Source organism: Furipterus horrens, unplaced genomic scaffold (genome assembly GCF_987537825.1).
Source record: "Furipterus horrens unplaced genomic scaffold, mFurHor1.1.pri manual_scaffold_8, whole genome shotgun sequence".
NCBI classification, from domain to species: Eukaryota; Metazoa; Chordata; class Mammalia; order Chiroptera; family Furipteridae; genus Furipterus; species Furipterus horrens.
Genome location: NW_028327178.1, coordinates 90042763 through 90054550, shown reverse-complemented (window position 1 = coordinate 90054550; position 11788 = coordinate 90042763). Strand labels below are relative to the sequence as shown.

At 52.0% G+C, this 11788-nt stretch overlaps 1 protein-coding gene across 2 annotated transcripts; it reads left to right on the top strand.

The window, feature by feature from the left end:
- The first annotated feature begins 2333 nt into the window (after window positions 1-2333).
- DUSP15 (dual specificity phosphatase 15) lies at window positions 2334-10541 on the top strand. 2 transcript variants are annotated; one of them, XM_090286201.1, is made up of 7 exons: window positions 2334-2546; window positions 3301-3334; window positions 4892-4974; window positions 7004-7053; window positions 8025-8099; window positions 9175-9346; window positions 10210-10541. In XM_090286201.1, exons 1-7 carry the CDS (start codon window positions 2526-2528, stop codon window positions 10480-10482), a joined length of 708 nt encoding a protein of 235 aa, XP_090142327.1. In that variant the 5' UTR covers window positions 2334-2525; the 3' UTR covers window positions 10483-10541. The 2 variants fall into 2 exon arrangements, with proteins under 2 accessions (XP_090142327.1, XP_090142328.1); XM_090286202.1 differs by lacking the exon at window positions 3301-3334 and having other exon boundaries at window positions 2503-2546.
- The last annotated feature ends 1247 nt before the right edge of the window (window positions 10542-11788 follow it).

Sequence of the window (11788 nt, the reverse complement as noted above, 5' to 3'; positions counted from 1 at the left end):
CAGAGCTGCCATGATGAGAGATTAGGCTTTAGGCCCATTTATCAGCATTTCTTTATGTCATCCATGGGGTGGGACATTCTGGGGAACTCAAGTCAGACATCAGCACATCTTTGATGCAATTTTTCATCCCTAATCTAGTGTCCAATAAGCATTTGTTGAATGAATGAATAATGCTGCTTTCACTTCTGTTGCACAGGTAGTGGTTTTCAAGGCAGGAAAACCTCTTGCCTGTGCTGCCCCAGTAACCTCCTCACTAGGCTCCCCGCTTTGCTCTCTAATCCACTCTCCAGATAGGAGCCAAAGTGATGAACTTAAGATGTAAATCAGATGACATGGCTTCCCCAGTTAAGTATTCCCATTGGCTTTCTAACATACTAAAAAGAAAACCTTAAACCCCCAATTGCGGCCATACATGGTCTTACACACTCCACCCCTTCTTGCCTCTCCACCTCATTCTTACCACCTTCCCTTGGCTTTCTCCCCTCCCATGCACCTGGCTCCTTCCAAAGGCTAAACTTTTCCCACTACAGAGCCTTTGCCCATGGTGTTCTTTATGCTGGAAATCGCTCCACTCCTGAAGTAGTTGGGTCCTTCTTCTATGCCAGGTCTCAGCTTTACTGTCGCCTATTTAGAGAGGTTCTTTTTTTTCCCGCTTTTGTGTCCTTTATAGAAAATTGTGACTATATTGGTAAATGCTTGTTTGCTTGCTTATTTTGTTTGCCTTCCCTCCTAGACTTGAAATGTATAATCTGTAGCTGCCAGACAGATACGGCTCTGAAGCATTTGACATGTGCCTGGTCTGAACTGAGATGTGCTCTAAGTGTAAAATAAACACTAGATTTTAAAGACTCAACACAATAAAAAGATGTAAAATATGTCATTAGTAATTTTTAAATATTGATTACATGTTGAAATAATATTTTGCATATATATTCGGTTAAAACATTATTAACAGCTTTCTGCTTTCCACATTTTTAATGTTGCTACTAGAATATTTTAAATTACATATGCAACTCACATTGTATTTCTACTGGGCAGTGCTGTTCTAGACTGTTAGTCAATGAAGGTAGGAACCTCTATGTTCTCAGTACCTACCATATAGGAGGTGCTCTGCGAGTATTGTTAAATCACTTGTTTTTTAGAACTTTGGGCTCAGAGAGAGCTGAGACAGGCAGCCCCCATATACGCTATGAATCTGAGGAATAAAGAAACATAGAAGAAGGGGTTTTATTTTTCTCCAGTCACTGCATTTCAAACAGGTTCTGTCGACCCTTTGTCTGCTCTGTACTGACATTCCCTTGCCCAGTCACCTACTACTATAGATGGGGGTTGGGGTGGGGGTGGGGAATGGCTGGAGAAGCAAAGCTGGTTCAGCTTCTTCTATTTCAGCCTCATAGGAGGTGTCTGATCTCCATTTCTTTACATTCTCCAGCTTTGGTTCTAGTAGTGGGAAGGGCTCACTTCAACACACTGAGACAGACAGGGCAGCTCTGACCCCAAGGGTCACCCAGCAGGTCAGAGGGGAATAGGGCCCAGAACCTTCATCTCCAGAATCATCTTCCACGACTCTTGCTTCCAACTGCATCCTGTTGTAATCTCCTTTACTCCAAGGGACTCAGGCGACTGCAACCCTTCCCTCCCCTCACATTTACCTCTGATTTCTTGGGGGTCAAAGGGCAGGTGTGCCTGGTCTGGTCCCAGCAGAAGAGACCCAAATGGCACCATCCACGTAGAGGTCAAAGCAGATGGGAGGAAGGGATGGGAGGAGGATGAATGAATGGAGGGAGGGACCAATGAATGGACTGACTGAAGGATGGGAGGACAGATGGCTGTGTGTGAGCAGGGAAGGAGGATGCCTTCGGGAGGAGTGGAGCAGGAGAGGGGATTACGAAAGGAAGGAATTACTCACTTTTCTTATCTCAAACAGAATCTAAAGAACAGAGGACCCATAGTGATCAAAGTCCAGCCCCCGTCACATTTCTGCTAGGAAACCGAGGCCAAAGGAGCGAGGTGCTTTGCCCCAGGGCCCACAGGGAAGTCCAGGCACAGCCTCATCTGGGGTCTGGGTCCCTAAGCCCCTGGCCGAGGGCCCTTTCCGCTCCCCACCCTGCCCGAGCCTGACAGTGCCAGGGTGGGGGGAGCGCCCTCGCCCCCACCTCCGGAGGTATCGGCCCCACGAGGCCCCAACAAGCTGCCGTTGTCCCGCGGGCCCTGGGCCCGGCACACTGGGGCTTTGTCCAGCCCCCCGCTGCGACCCACGGGAGGGGGCCCCCACATGACCTAAGGGGTAGGAGGAGCCTGCGGCCGTGGCGGCGGCAGCTCCACCATCATTTCCCTCCGTGGCCTGGGGTCGGCGGGCGGTGACGGCGGCGGCGGCTGGGCAGGGCAGGGCGGGGCCGCGGACGCCAGGCCCCCTGTTCCCCTCCAGGCTGCCGGCGCCGGGCCTGGGCCATCAAGACAGCTGTGACCCGAGCGCTGTCGCGGCTGCGAGCTGGGGGTGCGCCAGGACCCCCGCCCCCGGGATCATGGGCAATGGCATGACCAAGGTAGGTGGGCGGGGATCTCGCAGCCCTCACCTGCCCGCCCCCAGCCCCGCCGCGGCGCCTGCCTCGGACCCGCTCGCTCTGCCCGCCTCTGACCTTCCGGCTCTCGCCGAGTCTCGGTGTGTCTCCGTCTCTGTCTCCCTGCGACTCTGTCCGAGATCGTGTCCCGCTTGTGTGTCTCTCTGGGGCTGCGTCTCGCTCTAATTCCTTCTCTCTTTGTCTCTGTACAGGTCTCTGTCTCTCCCTCTGCTCTCTGTCGCCCTGTGTGTCTCTGTCTCTGTTTCTGTGGCTGCCTGCCACTCCCAGACTCTTCTCTCGTTCTCACTCCCTTTCTCTGTCTCTGTCTCCTTGTATCTGACTCTGTGGACTGTCTCCCCGGGGCTGTTTCTCCGTTCTTTTCCTCTCTCCCTCCTCCTGTTCCTGCCTTCCCGTTCCCTCCTCCTCCGAATTCCCCACCGCCCACCCAGGCAAGTCCACCTCTCACCTACCCTCTCCTCTGTGCTCCTCCTACCCTCTCCCCCTGAGTCTGTGTGCCTTCCCCCCTCTTTCCTCTCACCCCTGCCCAAGGCAGCCTCCGTTGGTGCCCCCCTGGTGCCTCCCCGGCCCCTCTGACAGAGTCCAGGCCCCCCAGAGGGAGGCCCCCCTAAGTCCTGAGATTCAGACACACTTCAGGGGATGGAGCAGGGCTGTGGCTCCAGCCACCAGGGTAGGAAGGGCTTGCTCCCCTGCCCGCTGACCCTGCCTGTCTCTCCTGTAGGTACTTCCTGGACTCTACCTCGGAAACTTCATTGGTGAGCACTGCCCACTCTGTCCCAAGGCCGTGGCACTCTGCCTGCCCCAGGCCTGTGTCCATCATTCATGCTCCGGCCCACGCACCTTAGAGGCGCGCAGGAATGGGGCTGGGGGCAGGGAAGTGATGGCAGGCTGGGAGGGAGAGAGAGCTCATGAGGACTAAGGGGCATGTGGGTGGGGAAAGTGTCTCCAGAGCAAAGGGCTCAGAACGCCAGACACTGGGCAAGTCTGCATCTGCTCTGAGCCTCTTCCTGTGGCTCTTCCGGCCTTGAGGTTCTAGGTGGAGATCTGTTTGGAGGTGTTACTTCTAGCTGGGGAGATGGGGACCCTTCCCCCCACAACCTCCTTCTCAGAGGAGAAGTCCTGAAGACTGGACTCTACCCTAGAAACATCGTTGGTCAGCACTGCCCACCCTGTCCCCAAGGCCATGACACTCTGCCTGTCCTGGCCCTGTGTTAAGAGACAGGCTGGTCCTGGGCTTGTGGGACCCAAGGTGAGAAAAGTCACTTCCATCTGCAGAGTCAGAGAGAGCTTCAGAGGGGGAGGAGCGTCTGAACTGGGACAGGGCCTTCCCCCTCCACCCTGTCCCTCTCAGGCTTAGGGGCTCCCCTCTCATACACCCTGACCCCTTCCTCCCTGGAGCTACCTCAGCAGCTCACATCACATTGATTTCTGAGTATTTGGTTAAATAAGGTCTGAATTCCCATGAGGGCAGGAGTTGACCCCCCCCATACCTCTATGCCCATCCAAGGCTGCACACAGTAAGCACTCAGTAAATGTGTTGAATGAGGATGTGGACAAATGGAAATAGAGGGGAAATGTGTTATTTACTCTGGTTATAAAAGGTCTGTATACACTGGAAATCCAGCCCCTAGAGAGGACCACTAATAGCAGTATGGGGCATACCCCTGGGTCATTTTTCATCTCTTTGTCGATATGGATACAGCATTTAAAACAAAAATGGAAACCTATTCTGCATGCTGTTCTGTTCCCTGTATGTCCCATTTAATAATGTATTGTGGACATCCTTGCACATCAGCACATAAAAATCTGTTTAGTGGCTGCAGAGTATTCAGGTATGAATATACCATTTTTTTATCCAGCTCCCCTTTGAGGGACATTTATTTTTTCCTACTTTTAACTATTTCTGATTTTTTACTGTTATAAGCAGCACTGCAGAGCCTGTCATCGTCTACACATGGCTTTTGTGTGAACAAATCCTTCTGTAGACAAAATTCCTAGAAGTAGAATTACTGGGTCAAGGATATGCGAGGGAAGGGTGTTTGCGATGGAAAAAATAGCCTGGGGAAGGCGGGGGAGATACTGGGCTGTTACTCGAGGGTGCCCCAGAGACAAGACTGAAGCCTGGGGGTGTGGCAGGACCTGTCATGCTAGAAGCAGGAGGTGGCGAAGGAGCAGGGAGCTGGCAGAAGGTCTGCCAAGGTGGAGAGGGTGGGGTGAGGAGGAGATCTGGGCAGGGAGTCCCACCTCACTTGGTCATCAGGGGCACATAAGTCACACCTGCCAGACCAGCTCAAGCTCACTGTTTCTTTCAGATGCCAAAGACCCGGATCAGCTGGGCCGGAATAAAATCACACACATCATCTCTATTCATGAGTCACCCCAGCCTCTGCTGCAGGTACTCCTTACCCCCATCCCAGGGCTGTGCACAGATTGGGAGGGAGCTTCAGACACCCCACAGCACCCATTTATCATGTACCTACTATGTGCCAGGTCCTATATTGCCTTCCTAACCCACGCTAACTCATTCAGTTGACACCTGGACTATTTTACATTAGCATCCCTATTTGGCAACTGAAACCCAGATAGGTAAAATAATTTGCCTAAACTCACACATCTAGGAAGCTAAGGAGCTGGAATTTGAACCCAGGCCATCTGGCCAAAAATGCCTCACACCAAACCATAAAAAGGCTCCCACATGGGCTTCCCATTGAATTCCTCACACTGAACCATAAAAAGGCCCCCACATGGACTTCCCATTGCCCAACTGAATACATGACCCCAAATGGATGATTCTGAACTCTATGTCTTGCTGTGTGACCTGGGGCTGTGACTTCACCTCTCTGGACCTCTGATCCTTCAGCCCTATCTGCCCCCAGGGAGCTTGTGAGGAGGCAAAGGGGCTGTGGGGTGGTGAAAATGCCTTGCATGCTGTAAAGCATGGCTCCCACTGGGACAGCTGGTGCTGGTATTATGGAGTCCTGAATCCTGACGGAAAGGGGAGTGAGGGTGCTTTGGCCCAGAGGAGGAAAGCAGGAAATCCAGCCACATGTGTCCTCTCTGAAACCTTGGGCTTCACCTCTCTGAGCCTCAGTGGCCTGACCTGTAAAGGGAATTTTATAACAGTACTGACCCCACTGAGTTATAGAGAGCCACATAATAAGTGCTTAACAAATTATAGCTGATATAATACAAAGTTAATTATATGCTTATCCCATAAACAGAGTTCCTTCCTCCTTATCTGTTACAGTCTCTGTCATCCACTGAAGGGAAAGAACTGTGGGTGGGAAAGGACTCTGGAGATCTGAGATTCAGATGAGGTTCTGTCACAGATTTGCTGTGTGACCTTGGGCAGGATCCTTCCCCTCTCTGGGCCTTATTTTCCCCCTGTGTCTGATTTGACGATTTCTAAGAGCCACCTCCAATAATCTGTGTTTCTCAGTGTCAGTCAAAGAAGAAATTCCCAGGTCAGTGGAGTCTAATTTTGCTTTATAGTGCAGGCTTGCTTTGGAGTAATTGGAGTATGCAGTCACTAGGTTGCCTGGGGAAGGTTGGCAAGTCAGGAATATATTTACTAATGAAATAACTGTTTGCAAAATGAATCCCTGCTCCAGCAGCCCTCCCCTTGTCTCACAAGCATCTCTCCCAATTCATACATCAGTGAATTTACCAGTCAGGGTTTGATTATGCTGTGCAAAATGCAAGGCCAAATGTGTTGCAAATGAAATTGCAAACCTTGCAAAACATCAGGATTGAGTGACCTTGGGGAAAGTGAGTTAGAGAAAGGCTGGACTCTCACATGAAGCCATTAACAAATGAGGAGGTTCCTTAGCCACTGGCCATTGGTGGGCCAGGCACCTGAAAAGAGCCATTTGAATACCAAACGCTTAAGAGAGGTCTTTGAGAAAAATGATGAGGTTCTTGGAATGTGGGCAAAAATCTTTATCATCTTGTGTGAAGATGATAAAGTGAAGAATATTGGGAGAAGTTTGTTGGAAAAACTAACAGTTCACTCCTTGATTATTTTACTAATCAGCACAAACTTTATAGCACAATTCATGAAGTATAAACTTATTTTCATAATTTTTGTTTCTTTTTAAGAAAATAAAATCTGCCATTCTTACTATGTAATTTTGTAATCCTCATTTGGAGAGGAGTCACTTTAAGTGGCCCTTTCCTGGCTATTAAATGAAAGGTCCCTGGATCCTTTTTATCAAGTTCTCAGAATGTTCTAGAATCACAGATGGTCAGACCTGGGAGGACCTCAAAGATGGCATCTACTCTCTTTGAACGGAGAGGACAATCGTGGCACAGAGAAGGGACAGGAACTGGTCTGGAGTCAGGAGGTGCTTGGGGGCCCAGGCTGGGATAAGTGGGTGCAAGCAAGTCCCCTTGCCCCACTGCCTGTGTGTGTTTTGTACTTTCAGGGCATAACCTACCTTCGCATCCCAGTGGCCGACACCCCTGAGGTACCCATGTAAGTTTCCTGGGATGGATAGACAGATGAACAGATAACTGCCTCCTGTGGTGGTGGGAGGGAGGATGGAAGGTGGCCTGAGGGAGACAGAGAGGACTTGGGCCAGAAAACTGTCCTGGAACCCCAGCACAGATAGTCACCCAGCCCCAAGTTTGACTCTGTCTTAGCTACGCCTTTGCCTACGCCCCTGACCAAAACCATTAGTCTCTTCTGCTATGAATTGGAGAAAGTACCCTGTCTCAAAGGATCAGCTGCACCAGCGGATTTGAAAAGGTCAGGCTCAGCTGGTTGCTGGCCTGGAGTTAAGACATTTGGGTTCTGGCCAGGCTTTGCCATTTACTTGCTGTGTGACCTTGAACAAATCACTTCCCCTCTCTGAGAGGGAAAACAGGGGTTCAGTTGGCATCAGCAAGGCTTTGCTAGATCAGATGGTGTGGATTGAGGATCTGGGACAGGGCCTGGAATGTAATGGGGGCTCAGAACATGAATTTTTGTTCATGTTAGCCACAGTGCCTCCAGCCTAGGAGGGACCCAGACAAGACACTCCTGCCCCTTGGGAATCTTGCTGTCAACCCCATTGCTGACCATCACTGTCCCCAGATACTCTGATTGTAGACCCCAAAGGAGGGGGGCTCCTGGGTCTTCTCCCACCCATTTCCTCCAAAGGTCAAGATAAACTCCCCATGAAAATAGAATCCACGGGACACACTGGGAGGTGCTTCTGCTGCTGTAGTGGGATCTGCCATGATTGGCCTCTCTCACCACGTGAAGTGCCACCATTATTGTTTCACACACATCCCCACCTCATATGATACTATTGGCCCATCCTCACTGCACGTGCTAGCTGACCTAAGGACCCCAGGGTTTTTGTCCTTTGTCTCTTGTCATTCCATAAATGGGGAGGGGGACAACTCCTAGGAGACATGCCCCCCCCCAACGAGTGCTCCCTACCATGTTGCTTTCTTCTCTAGCAAAAAGCACTTCAAAGAATGTATCAACTTCATCCATTGTTGCCGCCTCAATGGGGGGAACTGCCTTGTGCACTGGTGAGTTAAGAGGTCAGTGGGGAGAAAGGAAGTGGCTACGCTCCATCCTGAACACACGCATTCTGCGGGGAAGGAGAAACCTGTGACAGATCTTGTTCAGCTGTCACAATAGCTGACAATGCTATTCATTCATCTGATAGACTGATAGGAGACTCGGAGCAGGGCTCTGTGCTTTACCAGCTGTGTGGCCAGGGCCGAATAGCTGTTTCTCCCCGAGACTCCATTTTCTCATCTATAAAATGGGGAGAAGAATGCTGATATGATGGGCTATTGGGAGGGATAGGTGAACTCATGCAGGTAGCCAAATACCCTCCTATTGTTCTGGCTCTCTCTCCTCCCCTCCAAGCCTTTGAGGTGATAGTATAGGGCAGTGGGGGAACCCCAGGCTGGGATACAGGACCCCAGAGTCATTCATTTCGTACTTCTCCCTGAGCACCTACCCTGGGCTGAGCCCCAGCCACAGGAATACCTCCCTCCAGCCTTGTCTCTCACCCTCTCTCCCTTCTTTCCCTGCTCCAAATGCACTGGTCATCATCCTGTTCTTCAAATCCACCAGGTTCCCACCTCACTGTCTTCCTACACGCTTCCCAGAACATTATTTATTAATCCTTACCCCTCTTTCAAAACTCAGCTTGATGTCACTTCCTTGGGAACACCTTCCCTCATCCTCCCCATCCCCTCTATTAGATCATCCCTGGACTCATCTTCAAAGTGATTATCACCACATGAAGTTGTTTCCCATACTATGAGTACCAGGATGACCGAGACCATCTCTGTTTTACTTCCCATTATATCTCCAGTATCTGAAAAATAACAGATGATCAGAAAATGTTTGTTGATTGAATGAATTAAATGATGTTTCACTCAGGCCTTTAATGTGGGAGAATGCCTGGGGGATTCTCCAGGCAGAGGGAACAGAATGGGCAAAGGCCTGGAGGTCGGAAGACAGGGCCTGGCAGGTTCCTGGTGGTTGGGCTCAGGAGGCAAGGGTGGGAGAGCTGAAGTGGGGATGGGGTGCCTGGGGGGCACAGAGGAGATAAGGCCTTACCTGAAGCTTTTGAGGGGGGTGTCTCAGCTTTGCAGGCATCTCTCGAAGCACCACCATTGTGACAGCATATGTGATGACTGTGACGGGACTAGGCTGGCGGGAAGTACTAGAAGCCATCAAGTCCACCCGGCCCATTGCTAACCCCAACCCAGGCTTTAGGCAGCAGCTTGAAGAGTTTGGCTGGGGCAGTTCCCGGAAGGTAGGAGCTGGGGCTGAGGCAGGGGCTGGGACAGGGTGGGAGGCTTTTATTTCCTCGCTTGAGCTGAGCACATATTGGAAAGAATTTAGCTTGTGCTTCAGACCTGGCAGAATATTTTTCTGAGGTTTCAAACTCGTGGCCCTTGAGCTTATATAGCCCCTAGGTGTATTTTGTTTGGATAGCCAGGTGTTTTCTTTACCTTTTTAATTTAGAATTTGAATGCCTTTGGGCCAGACCGTGGGCCCTTCAATTTGATTGGGTCCCAGAACTGCCTACTCTACCTGCCTGGAACCTGAAAGCATTTGAGCATTTGGCCTCTTGGGGGAGAAATGTTCATCTCCTACTCCACTTCTGGGTCCTTGAGGAGGCCAAAGCAGTCCCTTCTCTTATCCCCACTGGGTAGATGGCATATGGAGATGTCAGGACACGGAGGCCTCCGACACAGGGGATGAGAGACAGAGAGAAGCAGCAAGTGCAGCGCTCTCATCAGGTGGCAGGCTGGTACCCACAGGCCTATCTGCAAGGCTTTAGGAAAGAGGCAGGCAAGAAAGAGGCCCTGTGTGAGTGGAGTTGCTGTGCGGGGGTGGGGGGGTGGTGGTTAATGTGGCTCCCACTGTGCAGGCAGGAGGGTCACTTCAGCAGTTCTGGAAGATAGAGTGTCAAAGGAAAGTGGGTGCAGGGAAAGGGAAGGGACCCATGCTGGGGCTCAGTTAAGGGGATGGAAACTAAGAGGATATTGGGGGGAGGGGAGGGGCCTAGAGAGGTGTAGCAAGCTCGCAGAAGGGCGGAAGCTATGAGGATTGGGGAGGGGACCTGGCCTGCGGCTTGGCACCGATCCCCGAACCCCTACATCCCCACCCCAGCTCCGTCGGCAGCTGGAGGAGCGCTTCGGAGAGAGCCCGTTCCGCGACGAGGAGGAGATGCGCGCGCTGCTCCCACTGTGCAAGCGCTGCCGGCAGGGCTCTGCGACTTCGGCCGCCTCCCCCGCACCGAAGTCCTCAGCCTCCGAGGGAACCCTGCAGCGCCTGGTGCCACGGACGCCCCGGGAAGCCCACCGGCCGCTGCCGCTGCTGGCGCGCGTCAAGCAGACTTTCTCTTGTCTCCCTCGGTGTCTGTCCCGCAAAGGCGGCAAGTGAGGATCCCGCCCCTTTCCCTTCCGACTGGTCCCCTGCGAGGGGCCAACTGGGCTTCCCACGGCCTCCAGGAGGGCCGAGAGCCTGTGGGAGTTCCGCGAGCCTGTGGGAGTTCCGCAGTGGCCTGATCCCTGCCCCTGCCCCTGCCCCTTATGTCCGCCTTGCTTGTCTGCAGTAGTGTGTCCTCCGTCTGTGCGTCTCTGTGTCTGGGCCAGGCTGCTGCAGCCATCTGGTGCCTTAGTCCTTGGGCTGGGGGCGGGGGTCACCCCGGCCCCTACTCTTAAAGGCGGCGGGAGTAGGAGTGGGTGGATGGGTAAGGGTTAGACGGGCCTGGAGGATATTAAAGAGACACAGAAGCTGCCTGACTGCCTCCCAAGTTTTGAGCAAAGGTGGGACAGATGGACTCTGCCAGGGGCCAGGAGCCTGCAGGGAACAGCGATGGGAGAAGTTCTGCATCCCCTGCAGCTTGAGGAACTTGCTGCCCGCAGTAAACTGCAGCCCTCAGGGCTGAATTCTGAAAACTTCTCTGACACACGCCCCCGCCCCCCTCCATTTCTCCCAGGCCCTGGTCTCCTGGTCTCGTGGTCTCCTGAGTTAGGTCCCCCTTCTCTCTGAATCCCCTTACCCTTCTCTCTGGACCCCTTTCCTCCCAGAGCACCACTGCCCCCAATTCCCTTCCCCTCCCTACTCAAAAATACTAGCTGGTAAATGCCTCCCTCATGCTTGACATTTACATACCAGAGTTCACTTAATCCAGGGCAGGCAGCTTGCCCAGGGACACACATCTATATTAGGGGAGGCTGGGTTTGAACCTAGGCTGTTTACATGGTATGACGGTTGTTAAGAAGCATCTCCTTCTGGTCTTGGAGGTTACTGGAGAGGAGAATCCACCCCCAGCTAGTGGAAATGACCCTTCCCGCCTAGAGTTTAAAAGCCAGGCAGCTCAATAAAGAAGCAAACTGACTTCCAGGATGAACAGAGGTCATTGGAGCTGACTCTTCCTAAACTAAAATTAATGCAGAGTTGAGAAGGGTCCAAAATAGCTATAATAATATAGCCACCTTCATGGGACTCTTATTATCCACAAAGCACTGTGTTCAGGGCTGTGGGGGAGACCCAGATTCCAGCTCTGGGGTTGGAGGGATTGATCAAATTACCTTTTCCTGCGGCCCAACCTCCTACTCCGCATTCATCCAACAAATGCCCATTGAGTGTCTACTGTGTGCCAGTTATTGTGGAACAGAGCAGTGAGCAAAACCTCCGCTGTCATGTTACTGATTTTCTGGTGGGAAAGATACCAGATAGATAA